Source organism: Cnephaeus nilssonii (assembly GCF_951640355.1).
Source record: "Cnephaeus nilssonii genome assembly, chromosome: 12".
NCBI lineage: Eukaryota > Metazoa > Chordata > Mammalia > Chiroptera > Vespertilionidae > Cnephaeus > Cnephaeus nilssonii.
The window spans coordinates 6,963,437-6,988,892 of NC_137083.1; the positions used below are offsets into that span (position 1 = coordinate 6,963,437).

Below are 25,456 nucleotides of genomic sequence, written 5' to 3' on the forward strand. Positions count from 1 at the left end.
CGTGAGGCTGTGACGCCCCACTCGGAGTGCATTACCTTTCGCTGACCAGAGCCAAGTGCTGGGCCAGCTTTACGGCCCGCATTTCCTGGAGGCCTGGCTGGCAAGACTGGAACAGGAATGGTTGGCATCTCTGGTTCACTGCTGTCGGCACTGTTACCAAATTTGGCTAAATCAATGCAGGTGAGGTGTGCCTAACAGCTGTTTCCACTTCGATATATGTTGGGGAGCACAAGGGACTTGGTTGGAAAGTTGTCAGGAGGACCTTCTGAGGAAAGGGAAGTGTGTGGAAGGCCGCCTGCCCTGTTTAAAGGAATCCCGACTTAGGGGAGACAGGGGAGTGTCGAAGGCGGCGCCCCTAATTATTTCTCGACCTTTCCAAACAAGTCTGTGCACGTGCAGACCCCTGGGATGCCCTTGCCTAGAGGACAATGTAAACTCATGTGTCCTCCCAAGATTACTCACTGGCAATTGAGGCTGCTCTGGCCACCAGAGCCAGGCCATCCCTTAGCCCCCTCCCCACGGGGACACTGTGTCAGAGCAGTCTGTTCCTCCGTCCTTAGGGGCTGCTGGTCAGCCCTGGCAGATGTACCCTCACTGGTGAGACTGAAATGTTTGTCTGTGCTCACTGGATTACAGGCTGTAAATGAATACACGTATAAACAGGTGTGGGGTTGGGTGGCGCCTGGCTCTCGATCTGTATCTTTTGTCATCGGTACAGGAGAGCTCAGGCTTTTCTCGTATAGAACCCAAGCTATTCGAGGTCGCTTGAAAAAAACAGGGGGCGGGGAGGGGGAAGGAATGCAAAATGAAAGTAGAATGCTTCCTTTTAAAAAATGGTTTTTAAAAAACGACAAGTTATTGACGGAGAATCTGTAATTGTATGAAGTGTTATGAAAGCATCATGATATCATGCAGTCCCCACCTACTTACACCTGACTCTATGCCTGATCCAAGCTTTCATTCTCTGGGGAGGTAGACGAATCCTGCCCTGCGTTTATTAGAGTGCAAGAAGCACGTGACGCTGCAGGTGTCCACCGGGAGCACAGCTGTCACACCTGCAGGTGAAGGGCACACAGCAGGGAGGACACGAAACTGACCTGCCCCTTCCAGAGGGTGGCCAGCGGGTACACAGTGGGTAAACACTACTTCGGGTGAAGAAAAACGCACTATTCGCCCGGCTGATGGCAGAAGCGTGTGCCCTGGAAAGCCAGCTCGCCCAGAACCAAGCGGGGAAGCTGGGGAGCCCCAGACACTGAGTTTCAGGAAGAAGATGTGGTGGTGGGCAGGGGCTGAAAGTGCTGACCGCCTGGCACCGGGGTCCCAGCTGGACCAGGGTCAGAGAGCCACAGGTGGACAGGCGCAGGTGCCAGGGGAAACAGTGGGCGGAGCCCCGCAGAGACTGCAGGGCAGGCCAACAAAGCGACGAAGCGACGGGGCAGAAAGGCTAATTCCAATGCCGCCCAGGAGCCTGACAGAGGGACACAGCCGAGGGGGTCTCGCAGACGCACCTGCACATGAAAGAACAGGGCCCAGCGACTGGCGGAGCCACAGGGGCGGGCGGCTCTGCGCTGTGCAGGCAGCGAGCACTGGGCTCAGAGCAGCGGGTCACCAGTACCCAGGGGCGCGTTCCTAAAGAACACGAGGCCCCCCCCAATGTCAAAATCGGCTCTTCGTCATTAGTAGACTCAAACTGGGTTGTTAGAGGCGTTTTAAGGACACTGAACTAATAGCAGTACACCAGCCAGGGTTCCAACTGGAAAGCAGTGTGAGCGGGGGGGAGGTGGTGCAGGTTTTACTTACCCAGTTATTAATACGTAACACACACCTTATTTCCAAAAGGCACTGAGCCGGCCTACGCGAGAGGGAGGCTCCCAGCCATCAACTCCTTTTTCTCTAATGCAGGCTCTTTGCTCTTAAATGCGTAAAGAAGAGTAAATGTGTCCCGACTTGATACACACGAGCAAAGTTGACAGAAATTTCACATCAGCACTTGCACACTGTCTTCCACTTGGCTCCCAAGTCTGAAGCATTTCAACTATTTCCATTTTAGAATAGCAAGCAGGCCCGCAGGAAGGCTCCGCGAAGTGTTATGTAAACTGTGGGGAGGCAGAAAGAGGAGCAGCGAAGCAGCGGCCACGCAGAGAGTGTGGCCGTTCTGAACATGAAACTAGTTCTTTCATGTTTATCTTGCTGGCGACGAGCACGGGAATCCCCAAAACATTTCCTCTCCGCACCGTGTCCGCAGACAGCTGTCACTGCGCTGCCGCCCCAGCGCTCGGGAAAGGCGGGCGGCAGGCCACCACCAGACTTCCTCCTTCTGTTTGCCTGGTAAGGAGAGGCCATGAATAACAGTTGTGATCAGGCAGCTCTGTCCTCACTCAGCCCAGACGGCAGGCACAATGGCCCGCACATCAGACCGCTGCTGTGCACGTCTTGAAACCCTGTAAGTGAGCCTTGATAAGCCCCTCCGCACAATAGGACTTCCTATTGTAAACATCTGTTTCTTCACACAGAACCATGCTGAACAGGTTCACAATAAGTTCCTCTTTCCCTATCAGCCTGCATAAGGGATAATCCATCAAAAAGGTAGGCTGAGGGTTCAACTCTCCATCTAAACGTTCCCCGGGATTTTCAAGTTCGATACCAGAGAAGGTAACGATTAAACCCTTGGGGACACCTTACAGCGTTTCTTCTTCCAAGAGGAGATGACATCTGCTGAAGGTGTTCCGTGAACTTCGGAAAAAGGACAAAGTCCGGAAAATGCTCTGTAATGTGTCACTATCCCTTCCAACCCTCGGCCTGGGCGCGATCGGCGCCCTAACCAGTGCGCTGTTGCTCTTGTCATTAGAGAGTCCTCTGGGGACACGTGGCGCACAAATGACATTCGGCCCAACAGTCTGAGACAGCCCGTTAGGAAACACCACACTCCGTGCTCTCTCGCCATCCACTGGACTTCCCGTCGAGGAATCTTAGTCATCGAGCTGCTGACGAGGAAGCTGGGGAGCAGGTCTGTCTGTGCAGAGGGCAGGAAGGGCCAGGAGGAGTCACCCAGAGGACGGGGTGTTTTGTGCTGGGTGCCTCGGACACTGCCTGAAACATAGCAGTCCTGAAGAACTATTCACTGAACGAATAAATGACTGAGGTAGGTACCTTTTCCAGCATGGGCTTCCGCACCACATCATGGGAGGCGCTGTGGATAATGTCACCATTACAGACCGTCTCAGACTCACACCACTAACACACCCTCACTGGTGTCAGTAGAGACAGTGTCTTTGTAGAACCTCTGAGCACAGAGAGTCAGGAGACACAGGTTCCCATCCTGCACGGAGAACTCAAATACTCAGAAATACGCTCTGTCCCCAACCCGGAAAGTGAGACAACAACTCGTTTCAGAGTGGCCCGGTCAGGTACTCGGATAGGATGTTATTTTGGGGCAAAACTTCTCCTTCACCACGGAAGACGGTAGGGATGATACCATATTATCAAGTCCACTATGAAAATGAGGTTAAGAGTTCTTTTTAGAGATGCCGAATAGAACGGCATCTGTTTTTCTTAAAGTGAGAGAGAGGATCCCTACCAAACACAGCTGGCATAGAGAACTTGCAGCACCTTTACAAAAATCACGTGCAACAGTCTGCGGTACCAACAGTTATTTGCCCCCAAAATAGTACTAAGTGGCAAAAATGGAGAAGTATTACTAAAGAGACAAATCAAAGAAACAATGATGTACTGTGTTCCAAATGAGATGGTATTTTTAAAAAAAATACTGATACTATAGTGCAAAGAACATTACTGTCATTAGCAATGATAAGTTCTAACTATTTTTGCCTTGTGAACCTAATGTCATTAAGAAGATATTCCAGAACTGACACATGCCGCCTAAATAAAATACCACAAGCCAGGACGTGGCGCTTTCTGAGCACTTTCCTCCGCCTCCCAGTACTTCTGGGGACATCTGACCTTGAGCGGAGACGACGCTGAAAACGATGTCCACATGTCTACAGCTCCCCCTCCCACATGCACTCTGCCATCCACCCTCAACCAAACTGTCTAAATTACATTCAGATTTCTGTGGTACCATAATAACTTCAATATGGGCTACATTTTCAACATTCTGGTCAGAGACTCCTTTCTTCCCGCCGCACCCTCCTTCCAAGTTATTTCAGGCTTGCATATTTCATTTTCACATCTCAGCGGGATACCCATCACATAACATTTATTTGTGAGGTCTAGAGGCATAATGTGGGGGATTGTGAACTAGCATGTCGAAACCGCATACGGCAGGCGTACATCTTCGAGAATGAAAAAGGATTCCTTTTTACTCAAGATATATAAGCTGTCTCCACAGTGCAAGTCCAACGTGAATACCACAACCTAATTAAAGATGAAGAGCATAACAAGCAGTATTAAAATGTCTGTTTTGATTCATTCTTCTCCAAGTTATGTTTTTATCGAATGTCCTGTCTCATTAATGACTTCAATAGACATAATGAGTGTACACACCTTCTAATCTCACCAGATTCAGGAGAGAGCTGGAAGAATTTGCCCATGCATTTCGGGAGGTAGGACAGCAGAGACTACAGGGCAGGCAGGTGGAAGGAGCTATAAGAGGAGGCTAAGTCCACGCGCCTGCCTCCAGGGATGAATGTACTTACAGACTCGCAGCAAAACGAGACTGTTTTAAAGATCTCAATCCCACACTCTCTTGGGATGCAATTCCTACATTTGAGAACATTTGTTTCTAGGAAGTTCTTCCTTTGGATCTAACCCTGCTTTAGGAGCCTGTGAGCTGTGGAGTCACATGGGGCGCCCTGCTCAGAAGGGCCCGCACTTGCTTTAATGCTTACTGTTGCCATCTTGAAATTCTTAGTAATTTTATCTTTGAACTTGGGTTGCAAGTGAAGTTGATGGGACAGTGAAGCATGCATGAGGAGGGAAGACACACCTACAATATGGGCACCCTCCTCCTCTCTGCCCTATTCACATGTGGCCCCGTGAGCTCAGCATCCTCGTGGTCCCATGATGAACAGAGACTCATGTTCGGGGAGGGCATGTTGCACCTGGAACTGATGGAGCAGGGGTCCTGACAGCGCTGGAAGGCTTTTCATTTGAACCACAGCTTGTGGGGTTCTTTTTAATGTTTTCATTGATTTTTTAGACAGAGAGGAAGGGAGTTGAGCATCGACCTATGAACCAAGAGTCACAGGTTCGATTCTCGGTCAGGGCACATGCCCTGGTTGCAGACTCAATCCCCAGCGGGAGGTGTGCAGGAGGCAGTCGATCGATGTTTCTCTCTCATCATTGATGTTTCTGTCTCCCTCTCCCTTCCTCTCTGAAATTATTTTTTAAATATATTTCTTCATAATAAAAGCATGCAAAAAGTTCCCCCAAAATGGCAGCTGGTGGTCATAGATACCTCTACAATTCAAGGGATCTGAGAAATTTTTATTTAAATGATCCTCTACCACCCGGCGGGATAGCTCACTGGTTGAGCCTCAATGTATGAACCAGGAGGTCACGGTTCAATTCCTGGTCAGGGCACATGCCTGGGTTGCAGGCTCACTCTCTTAGTAGGGTGCATTTCTATCTTTCTCTCTCACTTTCTCTTCCTCTCTGAAATTATTTTTTAAATATATTTAAAAATAAAAATAAATTATCCTCTACCCAAAACTCCCAATATAAATCCCCATTACCCCCTTTTCATCCTAAACTGTCCATTCAAAGGATTAAGGGTAAAAGAGTCTGCAAATGGTACATAAAGAACGATATAAATGCAATGAAATGTTCCTGTCATTTTGCACAGCCATCTCAGCTGCCTCGAACTCTTGCAGTGACGCTACGTTTAAGAGCATGGCGCAAGTTAAATGGCCGAGCCGTTAGGTGAGCCAGCCTGAAGGTTCGCTGCGTCACCCAGGCCGTCCAACGACTGTGTCCCGGGCTTCTCGGTGCTTGCAGAGCACAAAGAAAACTGACTGCCCTGGCCGGTGTGGCTCCGTTGGTTGGGGGTTGGCCCATGCACTGAGAGGTTACCGGTTCGATTCCCGGTCAGAGCATATGCCTGGGGGTTGCAGCCTCGCTCCCCAGAAGGGAGCGTGCAGGAGGCAGCAGATCAATGATTATCTCTTTCCCTCTCCTTCGCCCTCTCTCTCTAAGTCAATAAAAATAATTTTAAAAAAAAATAGACTGGATACCACATAAAAATGGACTATATACCCTTTTTTAAAAATAGCTCTAGGGGGGAAAAAAGGCTTTTATTTGACATTTTTATAATGATTTAAAGAAAAGGAAAACAGGATTTGGGTTAAACACACACACACACACACACACACACACACACAACCCAAGCCATCATCTGATACCTTGAAAAACATGATAGCCCTGTGACAGCTTCCTGCAGCCCCCAGCTTTTCCATCACAGTGGCTGGCACAGTGGCTGTCACAGCGGCTGGCACGGCGGCAGACACACGGGCCTTACCAGTTCCTGAGTGTCGTGCTGCAGAGGCAGGAACGCCGCCTCCAGGATGGCCACCTGGTCGGCGCTGAGCTTCTGCCACAGCCCGACCAGCAGAAGTAGCAGGTGCGTGGCGCTGCGCAGCCTGCTGAACGCCTGGAACACACTGGCTTGGTTTTCCTCCACGGCGTCTGCGAGCGCCATCACCTGCCGGAAGGACGAACTTTGGTTAGGGACCATCTCATCCCACACTCCCTGGGCCCTCCGCAAAGGGCAGGTGGCACACTCTGTTTTTCCTCAGACAACCTGACGGCTTTGTCTCCCCAAACACGAGCGACATTGAGGAATAAGGGAGCTACCATTCATCTGTTCCTTTCCTTCTTTAAAACAAATGCCCCAAGGAATCCCAAATCCATATTGCGGAGGTACAAATACCATGAAATCAGCTTAACGGGGGCCTTGTTTAGGACCTTCCACAATATGCTAATAAAAGTAACCTCTAGTACAGTTATTACTGTCTCTAACACTAGTTAGCCACAGAGATGGGTTGACTTAAAAAATTCTTATCAAAATGACTGCATTTGCCTTATAATTTAAAATAATAATTTCATTACACCCCTTTCAGAAAATAGCTGTCTTCCTCTGATTATTCTTCTTCATCTGTGTCATAGTTGGAATATCAATGTTTGTTATAGCCAAAAGATAGACAGCATTCAAACGTTTAGCCAATTGAGTAATATGTCATTTTGAACACAAACACCAGCCCACAGGGACCCGAAAGAAAAGAAAATGTTCGGGGTGTGTTAGCTTTACAAGGCCACATCTACGTAGGATAGAATTGGCAGGAGTGAGTAGAATTGGCTTTTTTTTTTCTTTTTCTTTTCATCCTGTTGAATAATCTGTGGGGAAAAAAGAACTAAAGCAACAATTGGATGGAATATCCAAGACTGCCCATTGGTGTTTTATGTTATTTTAATGTCTTGGTGAATTCTGTGTTCATTAAAAGTAATGAACGGACTGGCGCAAAGGCGCAAGGCGTCGGACAGCCCCCAGGATGGGAACAGCAAAGACAGAGCAGCGAGCGCCTTCCTGCGCGTCCCAGCAGCGTGAGGCCCGGGGCTCAGCTGAGTTTCGAGGTCTCGTGCAGACGATCCGTTTGGTGAGATTTCATGGGCTATTGACACTGGCCCAAGGCGCGTGTTAAAAAGTCATCATTCAAACAAGTAGACTCTACAGCTGTGTGGTCTCCCAAATTCCACGGAGGGAGAGGCGCTGTAGGGGGACAGGCCTCGGGGTGTCTGGGGGACACTGGGACAGAGACGTAGGTCAGGGCAAGACAAAGCGGCTGAAGGTCCTGGCCTGACAATGCCAGGCGGACGGGGACGCTTCGGCCCTTGGCTCAGGGCATTCAGCTCCCCAGGGGGCCCTGGGAGCCTGGACCAAGGTCAGCTGCACAATCAAGTGCATCGCTCACTGTGCGCCTATCACCGTGCTGCCTTCCGTCGTGCGCAAAAGAAGTGCAGGATTTCTTACAGCCCATGAGGATCTTATAATTTGTTGGACAGAAAATGCACATATGCACATACACAACCAATTAGCGGAAAGAAACATTACTGTAATAACGTCCTAATTGTGCAGGGCACAAAGTAAGTGTGAAAGGACTTGCCAAAGGGACAAATGATTCCGGCCAGAGTTAACGTCCCCGGGGCCTTTTCACTCGGATGAGGCCTGGAATGCATCCCTTCCCCCTGACTTCAAGCAGTCCCTCCAAGAGAGAGGAGGAGGCCACTGTCCTTAAACCAAAACACCTGGACTCATCTGCCCGCCCCCCCCCCCCCCCCATGATTACAATGGACTCCTGTTAAGGCCCAACTCTATATTTTCTCCTTCCTAGGCCTGTTACCAATCAAGCCTCTCTGTGGGGACCATGATACTGAGGCACCGATGCTTCTTGTCGGTCAGGCCAAATCATGCAAAGATCAAGGTCGTACACACCTCCCGGGAGCCAGTAGGTGCAAAACTCTGCAGGAAGCACTATAGGGAATTCAGTGGCGACAGATCTCACCTCTACCTCCAAAGAGTTTATAATGAAGAAAGGAAAATAGGTCAAGGAGGCCAATGCTGACCATGTAGGGAAGACCCTATGGACCAGTGGTCGGCAAACTGCGGCTCGCGAGCCACATGCGGCTCTTTGGCCCCTTGAGTGTGGCTCTTCCACAAAATACCACGGCCTGGGCGAGTCTATTTTGAAGAAGTGGCGTTAGAAGAAGTTTAGGCTTAAAAAATTTGGCTCTCAAAAGAAATTTCAATCGTTGTACTGTTGATATTTGGCTCTGCTGACTAATGAGTTTGCCGACCATTGATTGCTATAGACTCTGTTACAGGAACACCTTTAACATCAGGACTGCTGTGAATCACAATGCGGCCAGTGAACTGAGCACAGACCACCCGCCGGCATCCTGCCTGTGCCTGCGGTAGCGCACCTGCCCTGGGCTCAGCGGGCGTGACCTCTACTTTACAAATGACGCCTCGCAGATGTAAGGAACGTGCCCAGTGCTGGTCAGAGGGCTCCATGCCTGCTTCAGTGCCCTGCCGTCTCCCTCTTGAAATTCTTAATAATTTTGCTTTTGCATTTGTGCTTTGTGATGCCCGGGTGGGGGAGGGGGTGTAAGATAATAGAGCACACGCGTGAGCAGAGGACACGTGCTCATGAACACCTAGAGTTACGTGTTCGTAGATCTGAATTTAAAACTGGCATCGCATAACTGATTAATGATCAAATTCATACTGACGATTTAAAATGTTAATTTTTCCTTACTTGGAATGCCATTAGCTAGAAAATAAAAGAAAGGTGTGAAAGTGAGACGGCTGAACACAGGAGAAAGCTTATATTTTAGTAGCTGCCTTACCGGCCCTTTCTCCTGCCTTTTACCAAGGGCCCTGCATGTTCATTTTGCACTGGGGCCTGCTCACTAGGTAGCCAGCTTGCCTATAATGGGGGAAACAGGAGGCCAGGATGCAGGCTGTGAGTCTCTCCCGCCAAACCTGGATGAGCCCTGAAGTCCCCCAGGTTCAGAGAAGGGCCTCGCAGGGCTGGGAAGGGGGGCCTTTGAGAGGAGAGGTGGGGGCGGAAGCAGCCGGCTCCACCCGGCTCAGGAGAGAAAACCAATTGTTCTATTTTCAGAAATGTTGTGTGCCAGCTGTTAAACTGGGCCATTACGAAAAATTAAATTACATGAACTTAAAATTGAATACATTACATTAAAACAAAGGTAATAAATACTCAAAGTTACTTCCTAATTACTCTACTAATGTCTAGGTCCTTGGGGTTATTTATGCTTATTGCCCTTGCAGGTTGGAAACAGAAATGGTTAGTGCCCATTTCTTCCCAAGTCCACATTCTGTGACCTCTCGCGGGTCCCTGGAAATGAGTCACAGTGGAAGCATTGACAACATGGAAGTCAATAAATGCTACAAAAGACCCCAGCCTTCCCACCGCCTCTCCTCCCCAGGGAACCGGTTGTTCAATATTTACCAGCACACCACTTGGAAGAGGTACCTGAAATGTGTCCTCAAGAATAGATACTGGCCTGGCTGGGGTGGCTCAGTGGTTGAGTGTCTACCTATGAACCGGGAGGTCATGGTTCAATTCCCGGTCAAGGCACATGCCTAGGTTGGGGGGTGATCCCCAGTAGGGGGTGTGTAGGAGGCAGCAAATCTCTCATCAATATTTTTATCACTCTATCCCTCTCCCTTCCTCTCTTTTTAAAATCAATAAAAACATATGTTTTTAAAGAACAGATATTGGATATGGGGGCTTTCACCGTGAAGGGAACACCTTGACCAAGTGCATTAAAGTAGAAAAGTGGAGGCTGCTTGTTCAGAGAACAAATATTCCACTGCGGGAAGAGCATTTGATGAGATTTAAAAAAAAAAAAAGGCAACGTGGTCGAAGAACCACAATGTCAAGAACAACAACATGCACCTAGCGCTGTAGGTACTGGGGAGCACGGAGACTTCTGAGTGAGGGCATTACCAGGTGGAGGTGACACTCTCGGCAGCTATGGGATCCCAGAAAACATTTGGAGCATTAGCTGGGACTCAAGAGAGGCTTTTCCGCACGTTCCTGACTATCCAGGGAAAATTCTTACTCAGTGTAACAGCATGTCAGTGCAGGACCCACCCAAATGGCTAAACACAGCTGTGGGGGAAGAATGACTTCTCCATCAGACAGCAGCCCGAGCCACAGATCTTTCCTGAGCGGGGCCCAAAACACATCAGGCGGGAGAAGCCCAGGTCTCGGCTCGGGCTCTCCCTGGATGGATGTCTGTGCCATTGTGGAAAGAGTCTGCTCTCCCCAAATGGTCCCAACTGGAAAGAAAGGGGATAAACAATTCCTCATGTAAGTCACCCCCCAAGGAAAATCTTCCTGACCTACTGGCCAGCATGAAATACTAAGCAGATCTCCATGTTCTCCACTTGGTTTTACCCGGAGCTGCCAAGTTTACTTTGTCCTCCGCCAGAGCCAAATGACTTGAGCAGAATCAACACAATGAACAGGGCTGCGAAGGCTGGGCCCGTCAGGACCCGGGTCGGACCAAGGCCTAGAAGACTTCGCAGCTCACCTGGCGCCGAGCGGAGGAGGCCAAGCAGCTGCAGGACTCACACTGGAGGGCTCATCCCGGGCCGTGCAAGATGTTGCTCCCTGGTGCTCGGCAGAAGGGAGGCCTCAGGAAACAATAAATGCTAACAATTTCAAGCGCGATGTGTTGATGGCCTTTGTTTTGCTTTCAAACCGAAGGTTTCCATATAAAACGGAGACCCCAGAGGACATCTCTGTCCCACTGCCATATCAGTTGATGCCAAAGTCCTGAGGCAGAGGCCCAGGGAGCTGCCTGCAGGAAAAGGCTCAACTCATAAAGCGAGTGTGAAATTAATCCCAAACACTCCCCGCTGCCAAGAGAGGCTCTGAAATTGGTTACAGGAAAGCAGCGGCAGCAGCAGCAGAGCAGACATGAATCATGCGATGTGAACACGGACATGTCCAATTTCTTCACCTGAACTCACCCCCAGATCTCCTGTGTGGCACACAGCACCCCACTACACGGCTCTCTGGCTGCCATGTACTGAGCCCCGACGGTGGGCCAGGCCCTGTGCTCATTTGGTCCCCGAGACGACCCTCTGGGATAGAAACCGTTGGTCCCCTGACCCCCTTCTGATGAGGAGACAGAAGCCTCCAGCTCTGATCAGCTTGCAGCTCAGGGGGACACTGTCCATCTCATGAGCTCGGGAGAAGGTGGGACTCCCCTCACGTCTTCTGGGTCCTCACGGGGCCCTTTCTTCTGCAATGTATACAGTTGGCCCTAAAATAACCCAGTAGGTTTTTACCTTGATAATCAGACAAAGATAGTAAGGGAAAATACTGCTAATATATTCCACCCATCCTAGGCATATGTGCTTTCGTAAACTTTTCCCATCGCTGGGGCTTTTAATCTGAGGTCAACTCGAGCTGAAAATCCCAGATTGGTTTCTGTCCGAAGTTACAATATAAAGGAAATTCGTTCAGAATCTATGAAGGGTGGAAAGTTAACCCAGTAAGTGTTTTCCCTCTTATTTTTTTTCAAAAGTCTGTTTCTGAGAAGGCTTTAAATATGTGGGGGTTTTTACCGATTTCAGACAGAGGAAGGGACAGGGAGAGAGAGAGAGAAACATCAATGAGGAGAGATGCACACCCCACACGAGCCCCCAACCCGGGCATGTGCCCTGACCGTGAATCAAACCATGACCTCCTGGTTCATAGGTCGGCTCTCTACCATTGATCCACACCAGCCGGGCACGTTTTTCCCCTCTTAACATAGGGGACTGTATTATGCTCCAGACAGCTCAGAATCATGATGACTAGGAAGCAGCTATTTTTCTAAAGGCCTGCTCCTCTGGTGAGGTGACTTTTATGAAAGGGATGACTCGTTTATTTTCTATAAATCTCAGGTTACAATGTTTTCAGTGGTCTGAGCAAGTGGATGTTCTCTATTAATAATTTGTCAACATTTACTGAGGGCTTCCTAGGACCCAGGCGTGGTGCTAACCTCGTTACAGAGATTATCTCATTTCATTCTCAGAACAATTTCACCAGGTAGATACCATTCGTGTCCTTGCTTTAAAAACAAGGAAACATTACAGAAAGGGTCCAGCAGTTAGTAAGCAGCGGAGCCAGGATTCAGACCCGAGTAACGCTGCCTACATTCACTTTCTGCCTACACACGTTTCATCCCAGGCCATTCGTGGAACAAATTCCACCCGCAGCTTCCCAATGGGAGGTTTCGGCTTTGCTGACCTTCCAACGGCCCAGGTTTATTTATAAAAGGTCGGCATGGATGGACGAGTTAAGAAAACGGAGCTGCTATGATATGGATAAGCTCATAAACCCCGTGGGCAGAATGCAGTAGGCTCTGTGGGAACAGTGGCCTGGGAGGCGAGGAGACGGAGCTTCTAGTTCTGGCTTCTCTCCCAAGTAGCTTCAGCCAATGTCCAATGTCCTCCCCTGGTCTGGGCTCTTAGCTTTATCACCGTTAAAATGGAGAGGTGGGAAATAATGGTCCCTAATGTCCAACGTGGCTGTGTCAGATTCAAAACCATTTCAATTGCTTGTGCGCAACTTGCTGTTTTGAACTATTCATGGCACTTCCCCTCTGTTCACACACACACTGAGCTTTTTATTTAATGTTTGCTGATTTGTTGGAGTTTTTATCCATAAAATAACAGTAAGGATATTTTTCTTTGGCTAATTCATAGACATATTTGAAGTAAATGAGAGAGGTAAAAAGATGGAGAATACCAAGTGTTGGCAACGATGGGGAGAAATCGGAGCCCTCCAACGTGGCTGGCAGGAATGCAAAAGGGTGCAGTTGCTTTGGAAGACAGCCTGGCAGTTCCTCAAAAAGTTACACATCGAGTGACCACAGGACCCAACAATTCCGCTTACAGGTTTATGCCCAAAAGAAATGAAAATATATGTCCACTCAAAAACCTGTTCATGAGTGTTTAGAGTAAATAGCATTATATCTATAGCCCCAAAGTAGAAATAACTCAAAAGTCCATCAAGGGATGAAGAGATCAATTACATGTGGCATATAATGGAATATTATTCAGCCATAAAAACACATGAAGTACTTACACTTGCTACATGCTACTACGTGGACGAATCTTAAACAGTTATGCTAAGATAAAGAAGCCATTCATAGGTCAACCAAAGGACTTGTGTGTATGCATATAAGCATATACCCAATGGACACAGGCAATAGGGGGGTGAGGGCCTGTGCTGGGGGGCAGGAGTGGGATGGAAGAGGGAAAAAGGAGACATATGTAATACTTTCAACAATAAATTTTTAAAAAGAAGCCATTCACAAAGGTCTGCATATTGTGTTATCCCATTTATATGAAATGTCCAGAATAAGCAAATCTATAAACACAGTAAGTAGACGGGTAGTTACCTCAGGCTGGAGGTGGGTGGTGGATAAGTGGGATAGGAAGTGACTGCTAATAAGTGTGCAGTTTTTGTTAAAGGGTAAGTAATATTGTTTTAAAATGAGGTTGTGATGAAGGTTGCATAACCCTGTGAATATGCTAAAAATCATTCTAAATTGTACCCTTCACATTGGTAAACTGTATCTATATAAAGTACATCTCAAGAAAGCTATTAAAATAATAAGAGAAGTGGATAAATAAACACAAATTAAGGCACCTCTACTTAAGCGGCAGTTTTGATAGATTAATGGCTATACCATATTGCAAAGGTGCTAACAGCATTTTGGATGATAGAATACTCATGTGACTTTGGAGTCAATTAGCTCTAAGTAAGAATACTGGTGATGCTACTTGCTGCTGTACAAGCTTGGGTAGTTGCTTTGCCACCCTCCGACTTCGTTTTCTCACCTCTATAAGATCGTACTCAATAAAAGCTTATTAACATCCCTTCTATTCACTTCTATTTTGTTTGGCCCCTGGTTATTAATTCTTAATACTGTCTATAATTGAGGGTTTGCTTCCATTTAGTAACACCTGACATGGAAAAGGAGGACCTTTCTCCTGGGACTTGAGGCCCACTACCAACTACCACCTGCTAAGCTGATGCTGGTGACTCCGCCCTCTCTGTCCAGTCACCCAATGGGACAGCTCGTTTTGTAGCTAAAGACAATCAAGCTTCAAAGTGGAATGCCATGAGACTCTGTATCAAATATATTCCTAAGAGCTGTGTAAATTATGCATTGTGTTCCCTCTTTTACTCCTTTAGAAATTCTATTGAAAAACACAGACCCACACCGTTGCCTGGTGTGCCTTATTCTCTAGAATCAGGGAGCTACGCATTGTTCAATTTTCTTTTGTAGCTTATTGGAAATGCTAGAAAACTTGGTGATTTGAATTAAAAGTTTATAAAGTACACAATGAGAATGAAGAAAGAAAATTAAACTCATACTCAGCCCAGAAAATTCGGGTGTAAAAATAGCAATTGATAAGTCCCCACCATGCCCTCAACTGTCCAGCACTCGGACACAGTGGGCATCCCATAACTCAGGGGTGGGGAACACTGGCCCGAATGCCGTATGAGGCCCACAAAATCATTTGGTCTGGCCCTGCCAAGGCGTGAGGGGTGAGTTAATTAAACGTTTAACCAAATAGAGCAGGTTAATTTTTAAGTTGATAATTTTCTATGGCCCCTGAATGATGTTATAAATATCCAAATGTCCCTTGGCAGAAAAAAGGTTCCCGACCCCTGCTCTGAATGCTGGCTGAACAGATGAACCTCAAAGACAGTCCACCCCAAACTCCAGCACAACTAGGAGACACACTGAACTGTCTTTTAAACCCCAGACACTCAATCAGGTGCTGTCAGGCTCCCAATTTGAATGGAGCCCAAGTGATGTCACATGGAAACAACAGACCTGCCTCGATATATCTGTCATCTACTTTTTTTAAAAAACACACCACTTCACCTCCAGTCACAGCTGCCTAACACCCGGCTTCAGCCAGCTCGAATGGCTGCGGAAATGAATGTGTTCTTCACAGGGCGGCCCTCCGGTTAGAAGACACTTCCCGTCTGGGAGAGGTCTGGAAGCAGGCAAGAGTTAGGGCACGCTTCCCATTCAACCGTGTTATCTGTGAAGGCAGACTCCAACATGGCCAAGGCCTTGCAGTAAGAAAGAAGGAAAAGTTGACCAGCTTCTAAGCTTTTACTTTGGCTAAAAGATCCAACTTTTACCCAAAACAACTATTCTTTTACCAATAATAACGAAATAAGGTTTGCCTGGCCGGTGTGGTTCAGTGATTGAGCATCAACCTATGAACCAAGAGATCACACGTTCAATTCCCAGCCAAGGCACATGCCCAGATTGCTTGCTCCGTCCCCAGTAGGGGGCGTGCAGGAGGCAACTGATCAATGGGTCTCATCCATATTTCTCTCTCTCCCTCTCCCTTCTTCTGTCTCCAAAATCAATAAAAACGTATTTTAAACACACACACACCAACAACGAAATAAGAGAAAGGGCATGGAGATCATTTCAACGCCGGATACCCAGGCAAGAAGTGTCTCATTATCTATGTGCTGAATCCAGATAAAAGAGAGCCCGGAGTTTTTACTTCAAAGGTATAACAAGAATCTAATTCTTCACCGCTTTTGCTACTCTGTTATTTTGTATAAATAGGATAGAGGACGGGATTGTGTTCTACTGCACCTCACATGGAGTAAAAACCTAAGATTCCCCTGTAACCTGCATTTAGCGGAAATTCCTAAACCAAACCCAGGATTAGACTGCATTTTTAACCATGCTACCATTTGGGGTAGCGAGCAAAACAACAGGAAAAGGGCACCCATTCAGCAGAAAACTTGGGTCACACAAGCTATCTGTCTTCCTAAGGAGAGACCTGCCAATTGCCTCGTCACCCGGTGCTCTGGAACACGGTCTGATCGCTGTGACGCTGTACGGCTTTTCTGGTCTAGGATTATAATTTTCCCTGACACCACTCTCCCCTTGCTGAATGCCTTGAGAATTCATATAAAACTGGATTTAGAAAAACAAATTATTCCTGAGAAATTTCTTTATACTCCATACTGTGGGACCTTTCTCTTTTTCCTTTTTTCATGTTCTGCCCAGAAGAATATAAAAGGTAGGCAGTGCTGGAATATAGACTTTGGCTGGGACTTTTAAAATATATACCATTGATACATAAAAATGTTAAATGAGAAAGACAATAAATCATTTACGAGTGACACGGAGACAAATTTTGCTATTTCTGCAAAGTTTATTCACCAAATAGTCCTGTAACTTAATCGGCTGAAAGGAAACTAACCCCACTGCTTGGCGAATATAATATTAAAAATACAACTGATCTCAAACCTAATTACTCTTTTTACACCCCCTCACCCCGCTGACCAAACTTTTACCCCTTCCCATAAAATTATCTACCTATAGCCAAGTGAAACCCCAATTTAAAAAATAATCATTAATGGAGCCGAGTTGTGAAAAGAAGAAGGAGCGTTCTCCGGGCCGGGGTGACCCACGGAACAGATCGCTGTTAGAGCTGGGATCTATGGCTGGCAACGGCAGGGCTCGCTTTACAAACCCTGGAGAACGCCACAGTGATCACCGTCCAAAAACAACATTCGCGGGTCTGATCTGAATAGTTTCTAAGTTTAGAAGGTTTCAGGCCGCATTCCTACATGAAGACATGTCCGTAATTATGTAGCCACCCACACAGCCTCCAGTGCCATCTCCGAAGAGGGAAGTGATGGCTAGATGGGCAGTTGGTGGGTGTTCCAAGAGCCTTCTTTTAGCCGAGGCAGCAAAGGCTAAGCGGCGTTATTACCCGTGATCAGGGAAGGCAGCTGCTGCTCCGCGAGCAAGGCCCAGAGGCACTGGAGACCCCACCGTGCTGATGAGGCTACTGATCATTTCCTTGGTTCCAGAGTTTATTTGTTGTTGGTTTGTTTTTTTTGTTTGTGTGTGGGTTTTTTTTTTTTTGGGGGGGGGGGGTTGTTAATCCTCACCCAAGGATATTTTTCTCTTGATTTTTAGAGAAAGTGGAAGAGAGGGGAAGAGACAGAGAGAGAGAGAAACATCGATGTGAGAGACACACATCAATTGGTTGCCTCCCACATGCACCCCAACCTGGGCCTGGGATCAAACCTACAACCAAGGTACATGCCCTTGGCCAGAATTGAACCTGGGACCCTTCGACCTGTGGGCCACTGCTCTATCCACTGAGCCAAACTGGCTAGGGCCTTGGTTCCAGAGTTTAAGGATCGAACGTGGCATTTTCACAATAAAGTCAAACTGTAGAGTTTTTTCTTTCTATGAATCTTCTTCAGAGGGTCTATGTCTCTTGAACACCTGTGGTTTCTATTCATTTTGCTTTTTTTAGATAAACTGTGTAATAATACCATTGCTATATGGTGGTACTTTGGCCAGACATCTATAAGCCTGTGGCTCAGACCACATGGAAATAATGCAAAAAGCACTTGAATGGAGCTGCCGGGCTTCCGATGGAGTGAAACTAGGGTAATGGGTATTTCTCCAGTCAGAGGCCATTGGGACATGATCATCATTGGTGTGGCCTTGCTGAAGGTACGCGGGCCTGATTTCTACTGTCTGTGTTGTAAACTCCCCCAGGCCAGCGGCTGTTGCACTGTGTGATGTGCCCCGGCCCCAGGCTCAGGCATTCAGTGTCTGTTTGTTGCACTGAAGTCAATGGAAAAGCCTGATAGCTCAGGAGCACAAGAGTGTCCATTAAGGCAGCAATTTAGTCTGGCCGGTGTGGCTCAGTGGTTGAGCGTCAACCTATGAACCAGGAGGCCATGGTTTGATTCCCCGTCAGGGCTCATGCCCGGGTTATGGGCTCCTCGCAGAAGTAGAGCTAGTATCTAGCATATGAGCTGTTGAGTGTGAGGCCCAGCAAAGAGCAGGTTGCCTTAATTCCCTAATGCATTTTGCTTGGTAGGTCCCTCCCTATACCCTAATACACACACATTTTAATGCTTTTCAAATCGGGATGTGTCTTGCCATCTGTGTTCATTTAATGTGCTAGTTTTACTTTTTATCTTTTAAAGTGATCAAAGTGATCTTGTGCCTTCAGATTGACGTCTTAGAATCCACTAAACTTATTTTGTCTGGAATTACACCTTCCAACACCAGGTCTGCATCCAGTGGCCAAAGGCACTCCCCGCCTGCCCCCGGTGGGGCTCTCTCCTTTTCACTAAGGAGCCCTCATCCTCCCCAGCACCTCCCAGTGGGACAGGATCTCCACAACAAACTGCGCAGCATTCCTGCTACCTTTCCTTTGGCCATGATGAAGCTGACACCTGAAAGGTTTAAAGAACACTACGGTGATTACAGAGGGAAACAGAGTGAGCGAGGTGGAAGAGGGATGGGGATAAGCGGTGATGGAAGGAGACTGGATTTGTGGTGGTGAACACATAATGCAATATATAGACAATGTATTATAGAATTGTACACCTGAAACCTATGGAATTTTATTAACCAATGTCACCCCAATAAATTCAATAAAAATAACAACCAACAGAAACATATTGTAACAGGAAAATAAAAAAGACGGGCAGTCCACAAACATGCAGCCAGACTCACAGCCAGGCCTGTCCAGTCACCAGCCCAGTCCCTTCACTGAACACACTGTTTCTATAACACAATAGCTCTCTGGAGCTAGAAAACTCATTCTGCAAGTTTTTCACTTATTTTTTAAATTTAATTATGCTTTATTATTATTTCAATTAAAAATGTGCATTCTGGGAAGGTAATAAAATATATTTCTTATGAATAGAGGCTAAGATTGAATTACCCTAATAAAATATATATATATTTTGTTTGTTTTGTTTTTTGTTAATCCTCACCCAAGGATATTTTCTCCATTGACTTTTAAAGAGAGTGGAAGGGAGGAGAAGAGACAGAGAGAGAAACATCGATGTGAAAGAGACACATCAATTGGTTGCCTCCCACATGGGCCCCTGACCAGGATGGAGTCTGCAATCGAAGTATATGCCCTTGACCAGAATCAAACCTGAGACCCTTCAGTCCACAGGCCAAACTGGCTAGGGCAAGAAAAAAATATCTTTATTCAATTTTTCAACGGTGGTAGGTGCTGTACTGACCTTAGTGTGTGTGTATGGGGGAGGGGGTCTCTGTGGGGGCTTGAAGTGAGAGAATATCAAGTTCATAAACATTCGTGAGATAGTAATATTTTTCATAATTATAAAAGTAATGTTAATGACTATTTTCAAAGTGATCTTGAGCTATAAAATTAGCCAAAAGACAGTAAATATCTTTGTATAGTTCTAATACAGACTAAAATTAAATAAAAAGGGAAAAAAAGTCCACAATAGTTTTAATCCTGGAATCAATAGTCTAACTTAAAGTTTCTCTGTTAAAACAAAACATGCAAATAAAAACAAAACAGGCAGAAAAAAAGTAAAAATTTTGCCTGCGCAAAAAAAAAAAGAATAACAAAATCTACAAACAGAAGCAAGCAATGTGGTGCGCATTAAAATGAGATCTTTTCTTGAAATGTCCAAGTTTGGATTTCATTGCTTGAGAGCGAGGTCCTTCTAAACTCAACACATATTTTATCTTCCTTCTAAGTAGCTAAAATAGACTGTATGAGGAAGATAGTATCTGATGAGAGAGGTATAACTTACAAGCTAGCTTTTAAAATAACTTCCTTTCTAGTTTACGTAACTCAATGGAACAGGTACCACAGCTTAAGTCAGATCCTCCAATAGAGTCCATTCCCCAGAAGCCTGAGTCCATTTCCAGAGAATAACAAAAGGAAAGGATCATCATCACACCAGGAACTGACTCACACAGCCACTTTCTCCTAAATTCTTGGTATTAATATCAAACAATGTGACAACGGGCTGAATTTGGATGTCGTTCCACCACCCAGAGCAAAAGTTTTACAAATGGGGCTAGAGGGCTACCGTGGCCCCTGCAGGCCTGGGTGAGTGATGGGAAAATGGCAGTTCAGCTTGCGAACCCTCTGGAAATGGCTCTTTGTTTCAGCTCTCTAACGTTTTATACACAGCCATCATTTTAATTCTCCTAATAACACCTTAGAAAAGTAGGTTTCAGAGACCTTTAGAAAAATTATGATTTGATGATGAAAACACAAGATTCTGAAAGTTAATATACGTTATGGGGGAACTGCTCAGCAATCCATCCTGGCAGGAATCTGAGGCTGGTAAGCTGGCCCGTCACATCTTAACTATCACCAGTACTCAGATAGTTAGACTGTTTCTCTGGTTTAGTAACAGCTACCGCCTGAATAGAGATGGGAGCAATAGGAAGGTCTTAGACTTCAACACTACTTTGATAAGGTATTAAATACCCAAATTTTCCTTCCACTTACTGAAGAAAAAAGAGTCAGTTTCAGCAGCAAAGAGTTAGCATCCGATTTGTTTAAAAAGGGGAGAGAGCGGTGCAAATCTCTAGATCAATCTTCTATCAGTTGACTCTTTGCCCGATCAAATTTAATTTCTTTCAAGCAGACAAATCTTAATTAGGAATATGTAACAACAAAGTTTTCCAGAATGTCCCAGACCAAGGGTTTTTCCATAGTCTGTCATTGTGGGAATTTCAGGTGGTTATTTTGACCTGAAGAAGTCTAGCCTGAATGTTACATGGTATCTCAGATGCGTTCACCACTCATACATACTCTCAATCAGTAGTGCTGTTCCACTAAAAATCAAGCAAATTCCATGCCCTCATATGAAAACTACTCCTCTAGAGGTCTGATAATTCCTTCCCTCTGGAGAGAAATAAACTCTAAAATTAAAGAGACTGAGAGGCAATCACAGAATTGGAATGGTAGGACAAGATCATAAGATACCACATCACACAATAGTGATTTATTTATATCTGTCTCCATTCCCTAGATTATATGTTCTTTGAAAACAAGGACCAAGTCCTTATTTATAGCTCATAACACTAAATAGTCAACACAGTCATCTGAATTCAACTAGTCGCCTTTGAGAAGACCTTCAAAATCATCTTGTCTAAGCCCCTTATTTTATGCATACATATAAATGCCAAGGCCCAGACAGGTTCAGTGACTTGCCTAAAATCGCACAGGATGTTAGTAATAGAACCAGGGCACATACACACCCTGCTTTAAGAATTTACCTCCACTGTCTCTATTCACAACAACCTTGCGGATCATGTGGGGCAAGCACCTATGTCCCCATTTTATGAGGGGGAAAAATGAAAAATTCCAAAGTCACATAGCATGTTTCCAAGGGTATTAAACTCAGAAAGCCTTGAACACTGAGGCTAAATTACATCCCTGCATTTTAGAAAGGACAGAGACCACTTTGGTTGTCTGCCCCCAACACACATACCACCACCCCCTGAAAGAGCATAAAAAAGATTAATTTTCAAGGTTGGGAAATCAGGCTTCAGCACACCATTGTGTGGTCATGAGAATTACACCCAGCTCCTCATGAGTCAGCAGGCGCTGGATTCAATCAGTGAGTGAATTCATCCCTTTCCAGCAGCTATCGCCCCAGCAGCTAAGAGCTTGCAAAATGAGCAATTTGGACAAAGTGAACCAACCGCCTTCTTAAGGCTCACACCTACTCAACTATGTAATTCTGGATGTGAATGGATCAGCTCATTTAACCGTATCTCTCCCCTCCTGTCAAAATTGTTGTTCACTACATCATACCACGTCCAGCTCATAAAGACCCGGGAGGAAAAGTCCTCACAGACCTCAGTATTAGGAAAGCCAACCTGCTGTTGAATAAACCAAACAATGACAAAAAATAACGAAAAACAAAACAAACTGAAACAAGAAAAAAAAAGTGCCCCTGTCTCTTTAAAACATGAAGAATCTTTCAAATGAGTGTGATTTCACCTTCATATTGATGAGAGAGAAGTCCAATCTGGGGCCATGTCGAGCAGTATAGGAATATTTTTTATATATTTCTACCCAGACTACTTGAGACTCGTTGAATCTGCTTTGATTCAACCTACTTTTCTCTAGATTTTCCTGGGTACTACTAAGCTGACTCTACTGATTAATAAATATAATTTCTCACTGAATTTGATTTAAGTAGCTCATGCCAGGTTGAGTGTAATAAAGAGTCTCAGTTCAGCTCAATTAATATTAGCAAGTATTTAGGTCTCAGTCCAGAAAGTCTCATTTCAGAACTTTGTCTCCATATAACCTAATACTAATGCCAACTCCTTATTGACCATTTGCTGTGTGCCCAACGCTACGCCTCAAAAAGAAGGTTCTTGTCTCTGGAAGCTTAAAGGTGACAGTAAAAGTTTGTTGAGATCAAACAAACATCTATTAAACCAAGAAAAATATCACATGGCACTGAATTCGGGGATACGCTCCGAAGTGTTTACTAGAAATGATCTTGATGAGCTTAATAAAGGAAGACTGACGATGTTAGGAAGACTCCTTGGAGACTGGAGAGCCTATTTAGTTCTGCCCGAGGCTGAAGTTGATTCCGGGCACGGCATACGTGCCAGGGAAGGCACAGGGGCAGGACTCTGTGTTTTCATAGAGAGCCGTGTGAAAAGAGCAAAAGCTATGAAAAGTTTCAAAAAACCCAACATGGAAGGACATAATGAGTCACATCAAGGATTTGAGCCTGGTGATTCCGAAGCCGAGGAACGGCTCCCTGTCTTTCCATCGTGGGCCAGGTCAACAGAGAGGGTACCTACTATCCACAGAGTGCAGGACTTTCTGCTCAGGGTCAAGAGCCGTATTATTTTAAGACTAGCTATCTACAGTCAAACGTCTCAGTCTATGTTTAAGCTACTTCCCAGAATAAAATAAAGATGTCTGTTCTTCATTTAGAATTTATGATTCATTCGAGCTATGACATTAAAATGTAAAGCTGCCCCTTTTCTTGATTTCTGTCTGGAACCTGGTGAGACTTCTGGTCAAGATGGCAGAGTAGAGAAATGCTGCTCACCTCCTCCCACGACCACATAAAAATTACACTAAAATACAGAACAACCATCACGGAGAACCACCAGAGACCAGCTGAACAGGATTCCTGTAACTAAGGGCAGAAAGAAGCCACAAACACACTGGGAGGAGAGGCGGAGACATGGGTTGGGCTGGTCCCACACCACTTGGGGTGGTTAAGAATCGGAAGGGATATCTCTGTTGCAGAGGTACCCCCTGAGCATCCCACTGGGCTCTCTCAGAGCCGGGAAAAGGAGCCCCCCAACATCTGGCTGTGGAAATCAGCTGGGACGGTGGCTGAGAGAGAGGGAGGCTGCTGGGGTCCCAGGTATTCTCTCAAAGGGCCAGGCACAGACTCACTCGCTCACAAACTTGCTCACTCTGAGCTCCCGCGCTGCTCAGAGGTTCCAGGGACACGAGGGAGGAACTGAATGGACTGGCTTCGGGGTGAGGGCTGGAGGGACAGGCATGCAAGTGCTGGCAGGCGTCATTTGTTCCTTCATTGAGCCCCACCCTGGCGACTCCCTGAGACCCCGCTCCACCCACCTGGAGTGCCAGACGGGAACCTCTCCCAGGGCCTTTTCCACACAAGCAGCCTTCATGGGCTCACACTGTGGACTTTCCTAAAATCTCTCAAAGGTCTACACACCCCAAACAAGCAGTGGCCAGCCTCGGCGTGCCCTGTACCTCTTGCTAAGTGGCCCCAACCCTCATTAGTGGCCCCCAACCCTCCTTAGTGGCAGCCACCCTCGGTTGGCAACCTCGCCTCTCCCAGGCACCTCCAAGCCCGGAAGAGGCAGCTCCCAACCACAGATCACTTTGTAGCTCCTACCAGGTGGCCCCCGCCGGCACAGGCAGTGGCTGACCTTGGCCTGCACGGGAGCCCCTCCCAAATGGCCCCAGAATCAACACACTCAGTGTCCGGCTGCAGACCACACCCAGGCACCACCCAACCAGCTCCACACAGGACACACCAGAAGGGCAGGCTGGCCAGGCATCAGAGCCCACCGCAATGAATCCCGCTCTGTAGGGCCAGCCCCCTGCACCACAGTCTGTCCACTGTAGCCATGGCCAGTCCTCACAGACCATCAGCCTGAGGGTCCATCCGACCCACAGACTCAACTACAACGGGAGGGTACACAGGTGACCAGGGAGATGGCGCTGCTGGGCCCCACAGGGCACCTACCACATAAAGCCATTCCGCCAGGACTGTGAGACAGGGCAGCGCTACCTCATACACAGAAACAAGTACAGGGAGGCAGCCGAAATGGGGAGACAAAGAAAGAACAGGAGAGATCTCCAGAAAAAGAACTAAACGAAATGGAGACAGGTTTACTAATTCACCCTTAAAATGGGGATAAATAACATACTTTTATCCCAAGGAAATCCGTAAATCCCATTTCCATTCCAGACCCAGCCAGAGACAGAAGTGGGGACGTGTGCGGGGCCCACGTGACGGGAGGTCCTGACCTCTGGAGGCTCCCACGCACTAATGCCTTCCATCCCTGCAGTTCTCCCAAGTCTAAGAACCTGGAGAGACTCAGGTCGAACACCATGTAATTTCAACCCAACTGGAAATAATGTGGTTCCCAACAGAGTTTCGGCTGACAAATTTAAGGCTGACTAACTCCTAAGTTGAAAGAAACATTTTCTAAAATTAGTAATTAGGGGAGGGAAAAGACCAGTATAATTAGAAGCTCTAAAACTCACTACTAAACATAATATTATTTCCAGGATATCCCTTTTTGTCTCAATTATACAACTGGATCTTCTATTCTGAGCCATCCTGCATGGCCTCGCATCTGTGTTATTAGTTAAAACTTTAAAAACAGGCCACCACGGCTCTGGCAAAAGAGCCCTTTGCTATCTGGATTAAAGCAAAAGAGAGGGTTACAAGCAAAGGACCCATCACAGTGGGATGCGTGCGCATCGGTGATGAACTTTTTCTCCGGTTCAAGGCAATTTGGTCCTGAACCGCCAGGGAGACCCTCCTTCTGCCCTCAGCAAGCACCTGAACAGACC

The 25,456-nt window shown here is 46.6% G+C and overlaps 1 protein-coding gene across 2 annotated transcripts in view; it reads right to left on the reverse strand.

Annotated features, from left to right (window-relative positions):
- Positions 1-25,456, reverse strand: part of BBS9 (Bardet-Biedl syndrome 9) — a 324,045-nt gene that overhangs the window by 55,662 nt on the left and 242,927 nt on the right. For both annotated transcript variants that reach the window (XM_079785508.1, XM_079785507.1), the window contains exon 20: positions 6,476-6,658. In XM_079785508.1, coding sequence (XP_079641634.1) covers positions 6,476-6,658 — 183 coding nt within the window. The remainder of the gene's footprint in view (positions 1-6,475; positions 6,659-25,456) is intronic.